The 22,218-nt window shown below is 39.8% G+C and overlaps 2 protein-coding genes across 3 annotated transcripts; one reads left to right on the top strand and one right to left on the bottom strand.

The window, feature by feature from the left end:
• The first annotated feature begins 104 nt into the window (after positions 1-104).
• Positions 105-7,742, top strand: LOC146505734 (transmembrane protein 41A-B-like). Its single transcript, XM_085182623.1, has 6 exons — positions 105-516; positions 610-805; positions 4,292-4,442; positions 4,567-4,728; positions 4,919-5,057; positions 5,149-7,742. Exons 2-6 carry the CDS (start codon positions 666-668, stop codon positions 5,382-5,384), a joined length of 828 nt encoding a protein of 275 aa, XP_085038749.1. The 5' UTR covers positions 105-516; positions 610-665; the 3' UTR covers positions 5,385-7,742.
• gpr155b (G protein-coupled receptor 155b) lies at positions 3,116-21,023 on the bottom strand. 2 transcript variants are annotated; one of them, XM_085182616.1, is made up of 20 exons: positions 20,691-21,023; positions 20,044-20,252; positions 19,792-19,939; positions 19,575-19,704; positions 18,623-18,801; positions 18,294-18,446; positions 18,124-18,191; positions 17,612-17,783; positions 16,807-16,962; positions 16,526-16,609; positions 16,273-16,396; positions 16,065-16,149; positions 15,783-15,870; positions 15,289-15,514; positions 15,067-15,144; positions 14,638-14,792; positions 14,185-14,280; positions 14,019-14,083; positions 13,785-13,922; positions 3,116-13,141 (listed from the first exon to the last, which is right to left on the bottom strand). In XM_085182616.1, the coding sequence occupies exons 2-20, from the start codon at positions 20,199-20,201 to the stop codon at positions 12,628-12,630; spliced, it is 2,817 nt and encodes a 938-aa protein (XP_085038742.1). In that variant the 5' UTR covers positions 20,202-20,252; positions 20,691-21,023; the 3' UTR covers positions 3,116-12,627. The 2 variants fall into 2 exon arrangements, with proteins under 2 accessions (XP_085038742.1, XP_085038743.1); XM_085182617.1 differs by having other exon boundaries at positions 13,024-13,199; positions 20,691-21,017.
• Positions 21,024-22,218: the final 1,195 nt, after the last annotated feature.

Below are 22,218 nucleotides of genomic sequence, written 5' to 3'. Positions count from 1 at the left end.
TTTGCATTGTAAAGATGAAAAAAAGGTATATATATATATATATATATATATATATATATATATATATATATATATATAATTTTTTGTGTGTGCTGTAAGCTTTAAGTGTCTTTAATGTATTTATATATGTATGAATAACAACTATTATTATTATTACTGTTATAGCCTAGCGTTTAAATCTGAATGATACACAGTTAGGATCTTGCTCTATAAATACTACCATTGCACAATATCAAATCGTATCATCTTACTCTGAACTCATCGTGGACTTTAGCGCCCCCTGGTGGCTTGTCGCGTAAGTGCAACTGTAGATATACACCGACCTTTAACTCATCCTGATTATTACGACCTGTTGGGATCAATTTTTGGTGTTATTTTAAATAAGACGTGTTGGGGGAGAAACTGTGGGCACAAAGCGTCTTTTCCATCAGTCTAAAGAAAGTTCGCCCGGCTGCCATGTGATCCGTGTGCCGAACACCGGCCAGAATGTCAGCCGTCACCGTAGCCTGGTTCTCGGTAAGCGACACCCACTTTTTTCGCTGCCGTCCAACTGAACCGCAGCACGTCGACTTTATCTCATCGGCGGTTTTCCCCTTTGCTTAAATTCAGCCCGAGTTGTCAGCGGAGTTTTATCCGGTGATCGCGGAGTTTCTGTAGGGAGCAACATGCGCTCCTTAACGGGACTGGCTGCCGTTGTCGGGGCGGCAAGTGTCTACCTCTACCTGCTGTCCACGCATCTCCCCCCGGGACCCAAGCAGCTCCAGCCTGGCTCCCAGGGGGAGCACGAGGAGGTCCAGGAGTACAGGTAAGGAACCTTTACAAACTTTACATGCAGAATTCAAGTTTGGGCAAAAAATATTACTTTCAGTTATTGGAGCCACTTGGTGATACTGATGGATATGTAGGTAAGTCAATTATCATAGCAGTATTACATTAACCTGTTCCTTATTATCAGTATTATTGGGTATCTTTGACAAAGCTGGTACTCATGGTACTCCATTCTTTAAAATCTATCTACCTAAAATCTGAATTTGGACTGCATGCATTTTTCACCAAAGCACTGTGCTAATGCTCTTCATAAGCAGAAAATCTTGGTTGAGAGAAGGTTGTGGGTCGTGGCTTTAGTGCAGAGAAATCTTTTTTTTTTTTTTTTTTACTTACACGCTTTTATCTGACACATTTTTAGTCATGGGCAAAGTGAAATAAAATAATTCCTGGATACATCTATTTTATGACACCCCTAAAGTCTGTCTTAAAATTCCTTGGGGATTCCCTGGCCTCCCCCCATCTTGGAAACCAAAGCAGTAGTGACATATAACACAATAGTGACCTTCCCATCATTGCATTAGTTGGAACATGATGTGAACTCATCTAAAGATATGAAGGTCTAAAATTATATATGCCTTAAATTAAGTATATTTGTTTTTAAAGTATCACATCTACAATAAGTACCACATTAATAATTTATTATTATTATTATTGTTGCACTAAAATATTATCTGCTTGATATTCACATCATGTCTCCTCAAGTACATACTGGACCGATTAACTCACTTCTAAGTGTGTGTGTGTGTGTTTTGAAGTGATTTATTTTCTATATGTGTGTCTCTGCGTGTGTGTGTGCGTGTGTGTGAGAGAGAGAGAGAGTTATGAAACTGATATGTTGTAATGTGCCAGACGGTCAAGTGTGAGGTTGTCTAGAGATGATAGAATAACGCAGACCAATGCACTCTGAAGCCAAGAGTAGGATCCTTGAGTGTGAGTGTGTGTGTGTGTGTGTGTGTGTTGGAGAGAGAAAGGGTGCACTCCCAGTAAAATGATATTACCCATATTTTGTTACTTATAAAGTAAAAGCATAGTGTGAGTGGATCTGGTGAGGTGACATTTTCAATAAAAATTTCTATTTTTATTTACAGATGAGAAGTAGTGTTGTCTGATGAGAAGTAAAAAAGAGCCGAGAAGGTGCTAAAAAATAAACCTTAGACTCAAACGTTAGAACAGGCTTTTCCCCGCAGCACGCTGTGTAATAAATACTCACAAAGAAAACGGCGGCCGTTACAACTTATGTCTAAAAATGTATCGTTTCATGCATCTGTTAAAAAAACTCGACTCCAGCTACATGACGCGCAGCAGGAAACACTTCCTGCAAGTGGAGTTGCCCGAGAGTCACAGAATTTACAGAAAATGTTACATTTTTGTGATTTATATCGTTATCAGGACGATAGAATTCTTATATCGGGATATGAGATTTTGGTCATATCGCACAGCTTCTGCAATGTTATATCTACTCCACTACTCTATACACAGAGAATGCTCCATGAAGGCATTAGTGAGGATGTGCAGCTAAACAAACTATCACCCCATCAACATCAGTACATAATTTTTTTTTTCCCATTTTGTTTAGCTCCAGTATACAGCAGTGGATCTTGAAAGTCCAGACGCACTTACTTATTTGTGTTGTAAAGTATAATTTTAACTTCAGGGTCATCCACTGCAGGTACGATACATGGAAGATGGAGATGTGATCAGATGTTTGCACAGGAAGGTTATGCCATTCCTTACAAAATCTTAGCTGCTTTCTTCTGAGTCTGTAACTTTAATCTTAGAATTTCTGAGTTATTGTTTTTATTACAAATGACTTTAATCTGAATAAACTGAGCATCAAAATGGGGTAGAAAGGTGGTTTAAGTGACTTTGACATGGTTGGCATGGTTGCTGGTGGCAGATGGGCTGATATAAGTGTTTCAAAAACTGCCGATCCACTGGGGTTTTTCCACCTGACCACCCTCACAAGAGATAATATCCAGTGATCAACAGCTCTCTGGATGAAAATGACCTGTTGCGGTCAGGCGAGAATGAACAGACTGCATTGAGCTGATAGGTAAGCAACTAACTGCTCATTACAACCAAGGTATGCAGAATAGCATCTCTGAATGAACAAAACATCAAACTTTAAAGTACATGGGCTACAGCAGCAGAAGACCACACCGGGTGGCACTGCTCTCAGCTAAGAACAAGAAACCGAGGATAGACTTCACATAAGCTCACCAAAAGCGACTCGAAAAACACTGAAGAAAATGTTAACTGGTCTGATAAATCTCAATTTCTGCTGTGGTCCGAATTTGGAGTGATCAACATGAAAGTGTGGATCCATCCTTCCTTGTATCAGAGGTTCAGGCTGAATAATGAGAATAAGTGAGAACCTGTAACCAAATTTATCACTGAGAGAAACAAGAAATGAATTAATAGTTATATATCAGCCCCTAATACAGTCCAGCTTCATATCAATATCAGGCTAAATCTCTGTTCCATGTTCAAAGGTTTAAACCGCTTAGTGGAAAGCTATATATGAATGTTGTGTGTGTGTGTGTGTGCAGAGACAGAATGTTTTGCATGAGGTTGTGTATAAGTAAAATTTAAAAGTGCCCATGATGACACTTGTAGCTGCTTGAATACAGTACATACACCCATGCAGTTTCATGTATCTGAACCCTTATGCATCATCAACTTGTGGACCAATGGCAGAACAGAATATTCGTCCACTGACCAGTGGGAACAAGGAACACTGAATGCCAGAGCAGCTGGCAGAGGAAGCCGGCATCTTGAGTTTCAACTGGGGGGATTTTATTGTGTGTGCATGTGAGCTTTGAGAAGTGTCTTCCTACCCTCTGCGCAAGTCTACAGGCAGCAACACTATTTCTGTCCTTCAATCAGATATATCCTGTTACCCTCTGATTCGCTTTGGTGCACACATGCGCACAGATAGACACACTTCTCTTACACTTTGTGTGTGTTTTGTTTTTTTTAAATCAAATTTTAAAAAAATACTATATATACAACTCAAAAAAACAATTGCATCATAGTCATGCTGACATTTTTGCCTATGGGTGCTGTAGTTCAACCACTGAACCAATGCAGTAGAAGTAAATGGGGTTTAATTTCAGGCTCTCCTATAAAATCCAGATTACTTATATACTGCCATGTACGTGCTGTCTGTCACTGTATTTTTCCATTTATTTTTAATTACCACAAAGCAGAAAATAAGATGATGAAGGCGATTTAAAACGTATCAGATCATTTATTGTTCGCGGTACTCAGGTAGCGAAGTAGCATCACATGTGAGCAGACAATGGTAAAAATCAATACCAATTTATTTTTTTAATCATTTTGAAAAATAAAGGTAGTCAAACAAAAAAAAAAGCTCACAACTTGCTAGAATAGTACATACTCTGTTTTTGCCTTTTATACTGTATTTCCATGCACACAGCATTCTTGTGTTTGTTCCATCTAGGCTAAAGTTCCCATCTGACCTGGACGAGCTACGGGAGCTCGCAGAGATGCTCAAGTTTTACAAAAGACAACATTACACCTATGTTCTGTTGCTCTTCTGTAGCGCATACCTGTACAAACAGTCTTTTGCCATACCTGGCTCCTCCTTTCTGGTGAGACACACAGTAATGCAAACCAATGATCCGAATCAATCCTGTGTCTTGTTGTTGATTTCCGATAAATATCTTATTCCTACGTGCAAATTTCTTTTAAACAGAGACTGCTTTTCTTCCTCAGAACATGTTAGCTGGTGCAATATTCGGGCCCTGGGAGGGTCTGGCATTGGCCTGCATGCTCGCCACCACAGGCTCCACGTTCTGCTTCCTGCTATCTGCAGCATTTGGAAAGCAGCATGTGGTGCACCTCTTCCCTGAGAAGGTGGCCCTGCTGCAGAGGAAGGTAGGCATGTTTTAAATCTCCTTCTCTCCTATTCCGTCACTTTATACTACGCAGCAAATCATTTATTCAGTGAAGGACAAACCAATTACAGTTTATTCTTTATGTCTTTTTTATCATTTGCTGTCTAGGTTTTAATTTTCTCACATTTCCTTTTATCTTCTCTCCTCACCCATTCTCCTCCCTCCGTCAGGTGGAGGAAAACCGCAGCAGTTTGTTCTTTTTCCTCCTTTTCCTTCGTTTCTTCCCTATGACTCCTAACTGGTTCCTTAACATCACCTGTCCTGTTCTCAACATCCCTATGCATATTTTCTTTTTCTCCGTGTTCATAGGTGAGACCATAGTTTCAAACATGAAACATGCAGACTATAAAACCTACAAAACAAGTACTGATCAGTCAAGCCACCGCTCTCTCGCTTTCAGGTTTGATCCCCTACAACTTCATATGTGTTCGCACCGGAGTCATCCTCTCAGAGATCTCCTCACTGGATGACATATTCTCCTGGGGGACGCTAGCTCAGCTCCTCGCCATCGCCCTCGTGGCCCTCTTACCCGGAGCACTGATTAAACACTACAGCAAAGGTCGCCTCACAGTGGATGGCATGGATAGCAACGGAATCAGTGAGACTGATATGAAACAGGAACGGAAGAGGCGATGACGGAGTGTGAGGTAAAAGAAGACCTAAATGTAACTTAATGTGAGAAGAAGTGAGGTGAGGAAAAACTGACCGCTGGTTGGCATGTGACCTTTTGGTGACTCCAGATTTCTGTAAGGTCACGCCAGAGAGTTATCATACCTACAGTACAATCTGTTCTGAACTTGGCTTCTGATCATGTTACACCAAGTTTTAATACTGAAGGTTCCCTAAAGGTTTGGGGTACGTTTTCTGAGATGGGGCTGGAAATGTCTTGGGCTTCTTTGTTACAGCAATACTGAGGCAATTAAATGCCCTAAAACAATAAACGTATTATTTAAATACATACGCTGTAATGATCTGTACCTATTGTCTTAATTAAACAGGACAGGACTGGCATTTTTATGAAGCTAAGCAGTCCAAAATCTAGAAATGTTCAGATTATTAATCAGATATTATGAAGAAAAGCAGCACATTAGAGCATGTGAGAAGGTAAAACAATCATATCTGTTTACTAAATATTTTACCTTAAAAATAGTTGCAGGTTTTTATTTTTTCGACAGTGCCTTGTTTCATGTCATTTTCTTTAACCCTGCCTAATGACCCTGAGAAACTTTTTGCAACTTCCCCATCTACAGATCCCAATCGAAATCCTAAAACAAACGAAACATAATGGAAACCGAGCGTGCAGTCTCAGTGGTTCTTATGTATATGGCTTTTATGATGATTATGAGTATGTTTGTCATACTGGGAGTTTCATTTCTGGGCAAACTGAAGGGTGTCTGATATACAACAATTTGGTGCTCTTTCAAAAATATAATCAAATTTAGTGCCTTAAAATTATTATTTATTTATTTTTTTACATTTTTCCCCTAAGTTTCCATTGGCTGCTATTCAGGGTTTGTCTCTCTGATCTGGATCTGTCATGGTGGAAAATACACACAAAATATGTAAGGTAGATTTAGACTGAAAGTCCTACGTAACTATTTTTGTAATAACTTTAACACATTACATGGACACTGGACTGGATGTCTTTACAGATATTAGTTTAACAATGTTCTTTATTTTATTCATAAAAAAGAAAGCAGCTAGACTAACATTTCTCTTACATATGTTTATTTAGTAACTAATTTGGTAGTCGTTGCTGTTAAAGAAGCTTCATGGAGAAAATATTTAAAATGTTTTGTACCTGCATTTCCTGAAGCATTTACACATGTGTCTTAATGAAGCTGTTTTTCACTGACATGAGAGGTGTGAGGTTTCATGGTGGTTTCAACAAAGATAATTTAGAGCAACATGCTCTAAATGTTGCAGAAATGTGGAGCTTTTCTGGACTCATTTACAGTAATGAACTAGCTTGTTTTTTTGTTGTTGTTTTTTTAAGAGAGACATTATAATCACTTGTAGAAAAACACTTAAATCACTCAATTCATTCAGTGAAGAGTTAAAATCAGCTTTCCAGCCTTTTATTGTGTCATTTTTAATGAGAGAATCGTATAATGTGCTCCTATTAACACGTGTGGTGTTGCACTTTACATTTGACAGGAATTGTTCTTTATTTATTGAGTCAATGTTTGAGAGAAGAAAGTCTTTAGAAAGGAGTCTTAAAATCTAGCTTTTTATTTATATCATGAAAGAAAACACACAAAAACAAATGAGGGGCAACAAATAACCTTAACTGAGAAAATGACAAACCTTACAAATCTGAATTGTCTGGTGTGTATTTTAGAGGCATTTCATGATCAACCTCATTTCAGGATAATTGTTTGAGTAAATGTATACGTACTGTTTTTTGATATTCAACAATATACTACAGTTTAGGATTTAAAGTATCGCATTTTATAATGTAGCCTCCCAGTGTGTGAACTTTTCCTGCTTTCCCTGATTTGTGAATGTGAAAAACACCCAAAGTGCCTAACTTATTTTTATCTGTAATTTTGTCAAAGCTACATGATATAAATAAATAAATTCAAGTTTGTTTGTTTTTTATCAGCAGCGTGAAATTACACGTTTATGGGGGGCTGGGGAGTTGGTAAGTATGCTGCCTTTATTTTTAAAGGGCTTTTTGTGTGGGTGGAAGAGGATTTTTATTTTCCTCTTGTTTGATCAAAAAGCTTTTCTTCCCCTCTCCATCGTGACAGCAGAAATGATGGATTTAGCTTACAAATCTGAAAAGTGAAGCCAATGTTTTTGACTTAAACCTTCTATTTAATGCCCATCATGGGGCAAAAAATATTTTTAGTACTGTGGGAGCCTATGGGAAGTGGCCTAGTGATGAAATTACAGGCTCATCTACACGCTTCAAAATGGGACATCATGGTAGAGTTATCCATCATTTTATATTCTATGGTTGTATGTAATGTAATAAAAATCGAAAATGTTTTTTTACTTCGTCGTTTTACTTATGAATTTCCAATTAGAATCAATAATTGAGTTTAGTAATGAAGTAAAAACGAATTTGGATGCAAACATTTTTTATTTATGCCTTTTGTTACAGTCACTGACCCCGACGAACTTAAAGCAACACAATAAAAACATCCACTGTTACACTGAACCTGCTGACCGACATTAAAATGTCTTACATTATCTCAGTGCTTTGCAACACGCGCATACACACTGCACACAGAAACTCAGACATTTTTGTTCATGCAAACACAAAGACACACACACACACACACACCTTCATGTTAACTGAGGCAGGCACTCTTTAAAAAAAGGTGAATCACATTTTTATCAAACATCATAAACACGAGGACCTGATGTTGATTGCATGAACCAGTATGGTGTTTGTTGGCACAGGATCAAAAGATGGAAATATATGCATGGGGACCAAATACATTAGTAGGTCAACAACAAAAAAAATCACAGCAAACATTAGTTTGACATTAACATGATCTGTGTCCCTGACATTTTTTTTTTCTTTTAAACATGCATATATTACCATCCACCTTCTAACTTCGCCAACACACTGTAAACTTCATAGTAGCAATAGTGTAAAACAGCAACAACGCAACAGGCATTTACGAAAGTGCAACCACACAGTTTTGTAACTCTGCCCACTTAAAAAGTAATAATAATAAAATTGCATCAAACAACCATTTAATTTTTTTTTTTTTTTTAATTCGGCTCAAGCCTGCTTTAATGTCACCTGAGGATGACACTCCTTGAACATCCCAGTTTGACCACTTTCAATTGCACATCTGTGATTTCCAAACACAAAGGAAACACACTGGGTCTGGAGCACAACTGGGATTGTATTCACTATTCACAGAGAAGTCTAGGGTAGCGCAAGGTCTACGGTGACCGTCAGGGCCGCAATTTCCGGGGGGGGGGGGGGAATTGTCTTTTTATTGGCCAGAGTCTATGGTGGACACGCAGTGGGACAGCGAAACAGCCGGTGTTCCAGATCAACTGGCGTTGGTCGAACAGATGTGTGGTAGACGCTACCGACAGACCAGCAAATAAACACCAAATATTACATCTGTGACAGTTTTGAGGTTACCTCAAACACACTCTGTCAGTCTTGTTGCTGTTAAACAACAAAATGTTTAAAAATGTCGCTAGTTTACCTGGTGATATTCTCATGCACGAGACGATCACAAAACGGCAAACAATTAACACCACGCTGATGCTGTTCACAGGACAGCAAGAGTAAACGTTCTGGAGAATCTTGTTATCGCTCCCCTCGTACGTGTTATTACTCCGATTTCAGAAGTCCCCTTCTTTCACTCTAGACTTTTGACCAATCACCGACTTCTGATTGGTCAAAAATATGCAATGAAGGACATTTCTGTTTTTCATTCGGTCTTTTGTCTTTTTTCTTTATCAGTTGATGTTTCCAGCTACTTTATCCCACCTGATGCCTGGACTGCTGTCTGTGGTCTGCAGCATGATCCCAACGTGTTACTAGACTCTGGTTTACAATGACACGACAGTAAGCATTAGCAGTGTATATTACATGTGATGTAATCATGCAATGTCACCGGCAGATCTGAGGGGCAGTCATGCAGATCCTTACATTTATACTTGGTAGCCGCACCCCTAATGGTCATTTACAGCATCTAATACAACTTTCCTAATTTACCATATATGGATACACATAGCTGATGTGTGTGTGTGTGTGTGACACAAATGCTCAGGCCCCTATAAAACAGGATGTGTGGAGGTATGCTGTACCCTCTCTGCACCTCGGGGAGAAGGGTAACTTCTTCTCTCTTTCCTGTTTCTGTTCCATACACTCCTAGCATCCCCCAACTGTGATTTCCTATTTCCTTTTATGACAGGCAGACCCCCACTGTTACATTACAGTTACAAATTACACACACTCAGGCCTAAACCAGCCTAAAACACGCACACACATTCACAACTCCTTTCTTATTCCTCTGATTTACAGCTGGACCCTGTCATCTAAACAAACTTCATCACATTTTATTCGAATCGTTTTCTTGTGCTCACATCACCCGGCCTGCTGACGACATGCAGGGGCATCTGGATTTATAACACAAATTTCTAGTGTCGCCACTGAAAAGACTAGAAATGGGGGTAATACATTAGATGTTGGCTAGTCCAGCGGTCCCCAACCCCCGGGCCTCGGACCAGTACCGGTCCGTGAGTCGTTTGGTACCGGGCCGCGAGAGTTGAGGTTCAGGTGTGAAATGTGTGGTTTTCAGGGTTTTTATTGGTTTTCAGCGTTATTTTGTTATCGTTTTTATCGTTAACTCGGTTTTCCTGGGTCTTTTCATGTGTGTTATGAATAAATTTTCTTTTTTTCGGTACCGGTACTAGTTTAATTTTGTTGTATTTATCCGCAACACCTTAAAGGCCGGTCCATGAAAGTATTGTCGGGCATAAACCGGTCCGTGGCACAAAAAAGGTTGGGGACCGCTGGGCTAGTCTACAGTGGGATTCAGCGCTCCTATTGGACCAGAGTGTAGAGTGTCTACGTTCACCGTAGACTCCGGGCCAATGAAAAGACGTAACCGTCTACAGTGACCGCAGACTTTGCTACCGTAGACTCGACACATTTTGAACAGGATTTGTTTGTTCGTTTGTTTTTTTAAATGGACAGAGTAGTGGAACTTTCTTACAGATGTAAACAGTTTAGCAGTGGTTTGTAAAGAAAGATAAGCCATTTGAAACAAAAACAGGACTGTATCTGTGACAACGTGAGCCCTCTGGCTTTACCTGTCTTTCATTCAAATGGACAGATTTGTCATTCCAATAACTACTGTACGTACTTTTGTCTTCTGTTGTGCAGGTTGGGCTCAAAGGCAAAGAACATGAGAGGAATTTTGGCTGAATTCTCAAATTAAGCCCGTATGAGGTGGTGCTCCACCATGGATGAGTGAATTCAAAATCAGTCCTGAACAAATATTTAAAACTAAACAGCTGCAACACAATTACAGTTGCAAAGAAAACAAACTTCCTCTGCAGCATCACCAAGAGACAGCTATCCAGTGAGTTGCATAATTTAAAAAAAAAAAGAAAAGTGAAGAATGTATTTATTCAGTTAGTGCAAACAGCTCATTGCTGAGGAGAAGTCCATACTGCTGAGTCATGCAAGTAGTCAGCATAGACTGGAGCTTTTAAAAAAGACACAGCGTGCAAAATGATAACTGAACTAACAGGCAGATTCTGGACGCTTTAATATCCCCTGAAAGAAAATATGACATTGCTCTTTGATAGAAATGTCACAGGCTGTCACTGAGTAGTTTACTGACGGCTTTTCTGGTCTTCTCACCACGTGCATGCTTATCTTAAATATTATTTATTTAAGCATGGTCATTTAAGTTAATTTCTTTGAAAAATATACCCAGAAAGCAATCAAGGAAATAAAACTTTTACCTGCTACAATTGGGACTGATTCTATACTGTTTACATCTCAGAGTGATCCCAGTGAGAAAACTGAGAGCAAAATAATCGATGAAAATAAAATAGAAGAATATAATAGCCGTAATAAAATTCCAAAGGGCTCTTTCCACAACAAAAGGAGTCAAGTAACAGTCGGAAGTGATTGTTTCCCCTTTTTAACCTCAACCATCAATTTTCTTGTTTAAGTTTCTTCTAATACAGGGGTGGAGAACTCCAGACCTCAAGGGACGATGTCCTGCAGCTTTTAGATCTCACCCTGGGTCAGCACACCTGAATCAAATTATTAGTTCACTACCAGGCCTCTGGAGAACTTCAAGACATGTTGGCTGTGTCCCAATTCAGGGTCTGCAGCCTTAAAGTACGCAGCCTTAACGGTCCACAAGGGCCGCGTACTCAAAGACCGCTAAGGCCGGAAGTGTGAGGCTTGTGAAATGGGACGGTCTAGCCTCCGTCGCGCCGCTCAGGTTGCCTAGCAACCATGATACTAACAGCTGGAAACGTTTCATACAGCTTTGTTTGACAGAAATGAAGGAGAAAATCTTTTGTTCATTTGTTTGTTTGTTTCTACATGAGCTTTGATCATTCTCTGTAAGATTAAGCTCAGCTATTGAACGGCGTATATTTTAAAGTAAAGGCTTTAAAACCAAGTTAGTACAAACGTCACTAATGTCACATAACTTTGCCGACATGTGGCCAACAGTAATGTTTTAATGTTCTTCGTTATTAAACATTTGCACATAAATAAGTGACATAATATTCAGTACTTACTTAAAGTTTACTCTTCGGCCGCCCCTCATCCGCCGTTTTTTTTTCGGCAAAATTATCCACACCCACCGCCACGCTATGCATTCTGGGATATGTTGGGCCACGAAGTCTACACCACCACGTCTTTAAAATTCAGGGAAATGAAGGACGCATTTGAGGGCCGCATTTCGAGCAGCCTTCGAATTGGGACAACCTTCGTCGCGTCGCTGTGATGTAATCGGCCTTAAAATGCGGCCTTTAAGGCTGCAGACCCTGAATTGGGATACAGCCGTTGAGGAGGTAATTTAGCCATTTAAATCAGCTGTGTTGGATCAAGGACACGTCTGAAACCTGCAGGACACCGGCCCTTGAGGTCTGGAGTTCCCCACCCCTGTTCTAAAGCAACTGCAAGCGCAACCTCTCTCCCGATTAGCTAATAAGTTGATATTCAACTGGGAACCACCCTGAATATACAAGGATAAATAACCCAATTCCGGTGGGCAAATGAGTGTCTCATATGATCCAGATTCAACCTTAAGTGGCTTTTGAAGAAGCTGCACCATAAGGCACTTCTGCTTTGGCACTCAGCTATGGTGGCCGTCGCTTGGTATGCCGAAAGCTTTGTTCATCATTTTAATCATCTTGTTCCCTCCTACTCTTCCTCCCGTCTTGGCTGCATGAAGTGATAAAGAAAGTTGGGTTCATCCTTGAAGCTGTGCTGACCTGTCAACACTCCTCCCCGCTGAAGACGGGCGCCATACAGCTGTGCCTCGGCTCGTCCAGCGCTGAGGCCTCGTTCCACCAGCCAATCTACTAAGTCACTGCCTCGGAACACATTTTCAAGATGGGACTGGGGATACTGATGAAACTGGGGAGGGCTTGAAGCATTACCATGCTGAGAATTGGTGGGTTCATGGTCAAGGGAGGTTCCTGGTGCATCAGGGTTGGATATATGCACTTGCAATTCATTCTCGGGCGCTAGGTGGGGTTGACTCGGTTGAAGTAAACACTGGCTGCTGGATTTATCGGGATTGTGGTTTCGGTTAAGAATCTGTGAGTGATCGTTTAGCTGACCCTGATCACTAGAATTTGTGTTTAGGTAAAGGGGTTCATGGGCTGAGGAATGTCTCAGAACTTCATTTTCATCCTCCAGTCCTCCTCCAAACCTGTTAGTATCAGAGGAAGGATTCACCTGTCGAAGTGTTCACACTCTCCCCTGAGCCACTATGATGGTGATGGTGATGGTGAAGAAAAGAAGAGGGAATGGGCAGGCAAAAGAAAGGAAGGGTAAATGAAAGGAATAAAAGAGAAAGCAAAGGAAGGATTATAAGGCATAGAGAAGGTATAGAGATAATATAAATGATTTTGTGTTAGAACGATAGCACCCAGTTTTAGTTTTGTAGTAGGGTGGCTAAATTTGATCTTCAGTATTTTAAAACAGGCACGGCAGAGTATAAAATTCAAATGGTTAGACTTGATTTTAAGAAAAATAACAGTCTGATGTAGAAACCCAGAAACTGATGCAACATGCAAAGAGGATTCAGAGAAAATCAGAAGTAATTATTTGGACATGCTCAGAATTGAACAAGAAAAAAAAGAGAGAGAATTCAAACTCAAAAACGGAGATCTCTAATAATTTTTTTTCCGTGTTTACTTCAAAAATATTTTGCTTAGAGGGAATAAATTCTATAAGCAGATGATGTGAGGGGTGATTTAAAAACAAATCATATACACAAACTGTACTATGTAACACACACAAATGTCCTTAAAGAAAACCCCACACAAATACATGCAAACAAGTACTCATACCTGCGTGTGTGTACTATGTCTTGTACACACTGGTCTTTGTGGTAGCGGACAAACTGAGTACAGGTGAGCCTGACCTCCTCTGGTACACCTGAGGGACTCAAATCATCAATGTCCCTGCCCTGCCACAGGCTAAGCAATCTAAAGAAAAGGCAGACAAAAAAAAACTTGTTCTAGTATTGTTTTATTTATTTGATCACAAATTAATTTAGAAACCACAATGAAGTCTCAGATCACCTCTTCTTAAAAGGCAAGATGATTAGGTGTCTGTCCAGACCAAAGATCCCAAAGGACAAAAAGCCCTGGGGGGAAAAAAGAAAACAAAATGTAGTAGATACAACTGAACATAGTATTTTTTTACTCGCAACACTTCATATATACAATAAGCTGATGTATGAGATACCTGTCCATAGTTAGCCACAGCACAGAAGAACTGTAGTTCAAGGTAGAGCCTTCCTGGATCTTTGTTGAACAACCACCACAGACAGCTGGACAGGTTCTTCATTTAGGCAGAAACATTCACCAATCAGGCACCAGGACATTGTTATGGCATGCATTGCAACTTTCCATTTTTACAAACAGGTAATCCAACGTAGCATAAGGTTACTAATTATTAACAGCTTTTATATTAATCCAGATGTTTATATCATAAACAAGATAGATAAGTAGATAAAGACAACACTACAAAGGATTTATTATATGTAAAGATCTCATTTATCAGCTAATAACACTGTTGAAGGCAATTTTCATACACTTGTAATGTGCATATAAATGGTGATTTCAATATGGATGACTACAGCATCAGTCCATTCACACATTTTCTCACACATAATCATAAAGAGTGTTTCATCCTTACTGCTAGCAGGCTGACAATGAGCAGCAGACAGAGCAGAACATGTCTCACAGTCTGTTTATCGTCTGTGGTTTGAAGCCCGGGTGGTGGAAGATTCAGCGGCTGCTCAGAGGAGGAAGTACTTTGCTGATGCCCATCACACAGCGCCCCAATGTGGCCTAGAGAGGAAGAGAATTCCAAGTAAAGATGACAAAGCCAACTTTATGGTTGTAAACCAAACCCCAATCTTTATTGGATTATACAGGCTAGTGTTGGCTACACATTTGGTTTAGTTATAAAAATGCATAATAATCAACCGCAGAAGACAAACATTTAAATTTGTGTCATTTACTTATTGTTAGAATTAAAATAACAAAATTCATAATAAAACTAATGAAACATCACAATTGACTCTGAATGGCTAAATGGTGAGCTGAAATGTATGTTTATTACCTGTGCTGTTCGTGTGGTCCCTCTGTGTACTGGCTATCATATCAGGTATAGGCTGGAGAGGAGAGAAACCGTGGAGGTCTGCACAGCAACAGAATGAATGAATGAACATGTTTACTGCACATCATCTGGTTACAGACTCAATGACAACAGATAACAGAGATTCAGACTCAGATTATGTTTAAGTTAGAATAAACTAAAGACAAAGTGAAAGAATGGAGTTACCCGAGTTGATACCACAGGCAGGTGAATTTGACATCTGTGTCTGCTCTTGCTGTTGGTGTGAATCCTCCAGGCCACCAGGGACCCTCACCTCATCATTGACACCCGTTACAGTAGCTCTGCTCAGGGCTTGGTAGCCGCTCTGCTCCCAGTCTCCCTGGCTGAGACCCATCAAAGATATTGCACCGAGAACCAGGCTGACCGCAAGAATTACTGCAGTGCTGATTATCTGGAGGAGAATTGATGAGATTATGAATTAAACTTCCCAAACAAAACTTGTTCGAGAATTCCTGAAGTGTACTTTTTATAAATATTACTTTAATTTGGTAAAAGAATTTCAGTGCGTTTTCTCCACAGACAGCATTAAACCTGAACTTAAAATAAAAAGTCTTGAGCTGAAAAAAAAGGAAAAAGAAAAAGACTGGACAAAAATAAACAGAGTTCAGAACGACTCTTTAGAAAGTGTAATGTAGAGTTACAGCAGGTATTGTTCCAACCTGGGCTCTGCCATAGAAGAAGGCAGAGTCTATCGTATCAGTCCTCTCTCCTGATATGAGAAGACCACCAACCATTAGGAAAGGAACCCTGTGCGTGGAGAAAGGTTGAATAATTTGGTTATTACTTAGACTTTAGATCATATTCTCTGATATGATCTTCTTTTCTTGTCTCCACAAAGAAAAAAAAAGTCACATTTCAATCAGTAAAAGTTTTAAAATGTTTCATTATCTTATTCTATTGTCAATTAAAATATCCTTATTCATTTCTCTGTGGTGGCCTACCCCCAACCCAAAATCATGAAGACTCCTGGTCGGAGTCTCAGCAGATCATCTCTGTTAGTCAGAGCCAGACAGAGAGGGATTAAACCTGAAAAAGAGAACAAAACATTCAAATACAATCACCAACATCTACCAGCTAAACACAAATCATTTGACTTTTGGGGTATTTCATTCATAAAACAGGTGTAACCTCTTACAGGTATTCACTTACCTGTCCAAATGTACGTACTGTAAAGAGACCCATAGAGCAAAGTGAAGGTGAGAATTTTGCCGAGCAGGTTGTCCTCTTGTTTCACCAAGAAATTCCACAGGATCATACTAACACACACTAGGAACTATAGAGAAAAGTACAGAGTTTAACCTATACAACCTATATAAGGTTCTCAATTAGCATTTCATGAATGAATCAACTGAATTAAACACTGAAATCTCATTTTAAAAAATGTTTTCGAAATAAGACTGACCTGGGCCAGGAACAGATTTAGCGCAAATAGGTGAGGGAGTTTGTTAAATTTCCTGCTGAGCAGCATCACCGCTATGGTCCACACCTGAATGAAGATAATCATACTTGATCATTTGACATGTCTATATTTGGAAAATCAATCATGACACCAGCTATCATCCACAACTTCCTGTGCTTAAGCTCTAGGTGTTGTTAAAGCATTTCTGTGCTTCTTCTTTATCATTTTAAAATTCTTCCCTGTCCCACTGATCCAACCAGAGCACTGAATTCAAAGGCACTTACCAGAGCTATAAGGCTGACAATGCTGATGTTGAAGCTTACATTTTCAAGCTCTGTAACCAAGGGGGTTGGGTCCATTAAAGGGATTGTTAATAGCCAGGCGGACACATACATGATTGGTGCCGACAAGAATGTACTGATTACCATCCCTGACGTTACCTAAAAAAACCCAAACAAACAGGATTTGGGGGTGAGAGAATGTAAAAACCAAGTTTAAAATACCTGGCTAAGTGTCGACCATGTGGGTTTCCATGCCATCATTACCGGATGATCTGATATCCTCGTGTTGGTGTTGTTCCCAGATCATCATGAAAATGTTGTTCCAGGTTCAACATTGCAAGTGACCAATCACATTATTGTGACGTTATTCTTTTGCGCACCAACCCATTCGTGCATTTATGAAATTCCAATGTTGCAAGGACAATATCAATTCTGCTTAGCGTTTATTAAAGGGTTAGGGTCAGGGTTAGGGTTAGGGTCCGTTGATCGGCGGACAAAGGCGGTTTCTCGCAGCTTAAGTACAGTTTTTTGTTTTACGCCGGTTTTTCCCGAAGTTGCAAAAGTATGACATCACAACATTCTGATTGGTCACTTGCAATGTTGATCCTGGAACAACCTTTAGTATGATGATCTGGGAACAACACCAACACGAGGATATCAGATCGTGCATCATTACCAGTAGCATGAAAGATGGAACATTTTAGTCACGAGGGAGACCTCTTCTCTTTGTGTTTCAACAACAACAACAAAAGTAATATTCCTTTCATACAGCTTTTTAAAGTATGATTGTTACATTAAGAGAACATACCACTTCTAACTCCATGTTATAGTGTCCAGCATAGATGGCCACACTGGGGGCTGTTGGGAAAACTCCATATAAGAAAGCAAAGTTGGACAAACTTGTGTGATTGGCACTCGTGCTGTTCACTCCAGTGTCCAGAATATCCACCATGTCTTTACAGACCAGCGGCATTATCAAGCTGAAAGGATGACATTGAGAGAGACAGACAGAAATATACTCATGGAGCTGTGTAATCAACCAAAAACCAAACTGACTATTAAAAACCCTTCTGTACTTCATATTTTGTTCATTTTCTTTAAGAGTTCTTGGTGAAGTTTAAAGGCTTGTTGCCACTTTAGGAAGATGTATTTCTGTATTTTTGAAGACAAAGTGTATCTTGCATTACATATTATATACAAAATAATGGCAACTAACACAAAAATATGTACCATGCAAAATATGGTCAAATACAAAAACCCACTAGCTCAGGCCACCTTAAACCAATTATGCTCACACTATTCCTTTCAGGTGTCACTTACAGTTTGGCTGTGATGAGCAATATCAAGGCAACTCCAGTGTCTCTGGTTAGTTTTCTAAGCTGACCAACCTGCCAAATAAGACGGCAGCTGATGATATCCTTCATTGTAAGTAAAACAGGTTATCCTTAGGAGAAGAAAAAAAGATAGACAAACACAAGAGTGCAACTCACCATAGTGAGGCCAAGGTAAAACAACGCTGCCCCTCCAAAAGAGTTGGCGAGACCATCTATAAACTCTGACAACACAGCAGGGATCTGCTGGCCCAGCGCAAAGTGAGAGATGATTCCCACTATCACCATGAACACTATTGGGTTCTTCAACACCTAGAGTGCAAAAAATAATAAAAATTAAAACTCCAAGACCTAAAATTGGTGCAAAAGGTCAAAGTGGGAAACAGTTACAAATGTACAAATTGGGTCCTTAAAGTTTGCAAATAAAGTAAACCTTAGGATATACAGGTGTATTAATACACTTGTCTAAACACCTGCATGCTTAGTACCTGTAAGACAACAACTCCCAGGATGCCAAGACTACTGCGCTGTGGATGGCTGGCCTGTCTCCACCTCTGCACCTCACAAAGAGCAAAGCCGATGGGATTGAGGAGCATGAGGGATACAGGAGCAACCAGGTATATGTACTGGAGGTATTCTGGATATGTACTTCGATATAAAGCATCAACTAGAAAAGTGAAGACAGAGAGGCAATGAAATATATACACACTCTCTATGTCTTAATTAGATAAGATTAAGATAGACTTTATTGCCATTTGCACAAAGCAGTACAGCTGCTGGTGGATTTATCGGTCCATTTCGATCCATTTTGACAGCTTTTTGGCCGTCCGTATGTTAAGAAGAGGAATTATTCTCCTGTCTATAGCAAGTTATATTGTTTGCCAGTCCCCTGTACCATGACTCTTCCTCTTCTATAATGCAGCTGAGGATGGCTGTGCCATAACCATATCTACATACTTTATGGTGATCTTGTTATTCTGAGTAGAGGCACAGTCAAAGGTGTACAATCATAGTTGTTGAAGTGGCATCCTTGGGAGGCTCCTGTGTTGACTGAAAGCTTGGCAGAGCTGTTTTCTACCGTCACCAACGGTGATCTGTGAGCAAGGAAGTCTAGGATGGAGATGCCCTGAGACCCTATATGTGTGCTACCTGAAGTTTGATATCGACGTTGAAAGGTCATTATGGTTTTCCAGTAGGGTGGTGTCCTGGATCCCTGACCAGTGTGTATTGCGTTGTTTATGGGTAGTTAAAACTTTGATTCCCTGCCACATATCTCAGCAGCAGCACTTAAGTTATTGGGAATATGCTTCCTTGGCAGCCTTGATAGCACTTTGTAGCTCATATCGAACCTGTTTATACTCTGTGTTATTCCCTGACACGAGAGGACTTTCTCCACTGCTAACCCTGAATGAGCAAACAGTAATGTTTTGTTGCACTTACCTATAGGGTATCCAAGGGCGAAGTCATTACTCTGAGTAGCAAAGATGGCATACAGACCAGCCTTGCTGTATCTGTTGTCTGGACTGGCCACCATCAGTGTCAGCACACATACCAGCACAAAGACTGTCACCTACACAGGACAGAAGCGTGATGATCAGGTTTTTGTTTTCTATAAATCTTCAGCATAATGCAAACTTACAAGTGGTTAGACACAAACCTTAGCAACCAAGACACTCCACAGAAATGCCCATATGACATTTCTGAAGTCCAACAGCACCATGTTTTTAAAAAGCAGCGCTGGAAGAGCAAACTTGGATACGAAGTTCCCCAAACCTTTAGCCTGGCTCTCTGTGATGATGTCACCCCTGGGGGGGGAATAAATACACATTTACACTAGGCACTTACTACATTTCCCAGCCAATATTCTGGAAAACTTGGCAAAAACATGGTCTAATTCTCAATCACTTACCTGCCTGCTATATAGCCACACAGTATGATGCCAAAGCACTCCAGGAGAGCTGGGAAGAGCTTGTCTATGGACATGTGAGGTCCTGCAGCAGGCCCTGTCAGAGTGCTATGGGAGATGTTCTTCCCATGGATTAGCACATAGCTGTTGGTTGTCTCCATTGTGATGTGGGACAGGGTGATCAGAGAGGTCAGGTGAGGAATATCAGCACACTAAAGGAGGACGCCGAGAGGAAACTATCAGAGGTTGGAGCGATTCAAAAACAGGCAACATAGAAATATAACAGCGGGTAAACTAAGAGTAAGAGCAAATTGCAACGTCACGTCTATAGAATTTAAAAAGGGCTTTAGACAAATATGTAAATGAAAGGTTAGCGACTGGTTGAGTCTCAGGGTTACCAGCATCTCTATTTATGCATCCGCGTTATTAAAAGCGATGTTAGCACGGTGCCTTTTTTAAAATGCAATATCCGGAAGTCTACCAACGCTGATACAAAATATGCTATTTTCCAAACATGCACCGTTTCTACTGCCTACCGCAGGTTAGCGCTAGCATAATTAAATGCTAAAAACGAATACGAGGGCGCGGTAACTTTACATCTGACTGAGTGTGCTGTTTAAAATACTTTGTTTCACAGCGACACCTCCTACCTCTCTATTTTAGACGAACATCGTTGTGCAGAAAAGCTCGCTGTGCAATTCCGTTATTGTCATTTGGATACAATCTGACAGCTGCTGAGATGTGGCAACGCCCTGAAAAATGACTGACAGATGATTCAGCCAATGAGCGCCGAGGTATGTTGGCACACAACTGTGATTGGGTTTTCAAAAAAGTTTGGCGTGTCGCAGCGTCATGTGCGCTGGATTTATTGAATTTAGGGAAAGTGTGCAAAAATTGCAGGTATTTTTTGTCGTTTGTCAGCTCTAAATGTTTGTTGCACGTTTTCTGTGAAAAAAAGAAACAGTGCCTCAAATAATGATTGTAAGCTCCAGAGGTGATGATTTTATAAACATGTAACTGAAATGATGGGAAACCATAAATCAGTTCAGAGGAAGGAGGGGTAAAAATAAGGGGAAGACGATGGGGAGATGAAAATCCATCCAGTTTACATCAGGGGTGTGGATTCAATATCACTAAGGGAAGTGACAGTCATGTTAAGGGGCAGACACAGTTTATTGACATAATTTCATCTAACTAAAAATAATTACATAATGAAATTTGAAAATTGAAAGAAAAAAAATGGATGATTAGACTTATCTCACACTTGCAAAACAGTTCTTATATTTTAGTTTTGTAATGTGGGCTTTTTAAACTCCAATTCAGCAGGGTGGGTTTCTAAACATTACATTGTGATTTGAGTGATACATCACATCAAGCAGGGATAAATTATGCCAAAGGAGCAAAATGTCTGAGACAACTCCCAAGTTCTGCAGCTCAAGATAAGATTGAGATCGAGCCTGCACTTGCAGTAATGTGAAATAATAATCAGTCATACTGCTGGGTAATGAAAGTTGCACATACAATAATTCTGCCTAATTATGTTACAGAAGACACAAACAAAACAAAACAACAACAAATCAGACAATGCCTTCTTTGATCACACTCAGATCAATGTATTTGCTGATTTTATTGCACAGATATGTAAAAGATGCATATTTTTATTTGGCAATACAATAAAAAGTCACTTCATCTTGTTCCTGCCACTACAATGCATCGTTCCCATTTTATCACATGATCATTGTACAGTCATATCAAATTACTTACAATGCATAACAGAATAAAAGCGCTCCATTTTCACCCCCAAGCAAAGAACATAAAGCATTGTTTTAAAGTAAATAAGTTTGTGTATGATTGTCTTTAAGAGTTCCTTTTTGACATTTATATGGATCATACGCGATCCATACATGTACTGTATATGTATGATCCATCATGTATACATGATCCCTACATGATGGATCATGTATACAGGACAGTTTTAAAGCAGCGCTTTGTGAAGCAAACACATAATACTGCATAGTTCTTAAACATAACTTAAAATAATACCATCATTCAATATTGGTTGTTGAAATCATACTGATACAAACACATGACCTTCATATTAAGTCAAGGGAGCTTTGACAAAAAAAAAAAAAAAAAAAGCAAAACAAAAATCAGTTCAATTATGTTGCCATATTCCCA

The sequence above is a fragment of the Neolamprologus multifasciatus genome, chromosome 13, assembly GCF_963576455.1.
Source record: "Neolamprologus multifasciatus chromosome 13, fNeoMul1.2, whole genome shotgun sequence".
In the NCBI taxonomy this organism is placed as follows: domain Eukaryota; kingdom Metazoa; phylum Chordata; class Actinopteri; order Cichliformes; family Cichlidae; genus Neolamprologus; species Neolamprologus multifasciatus.
This window is presented reverse-complemented; position numbering and strand designations above follow the sequence as displayed.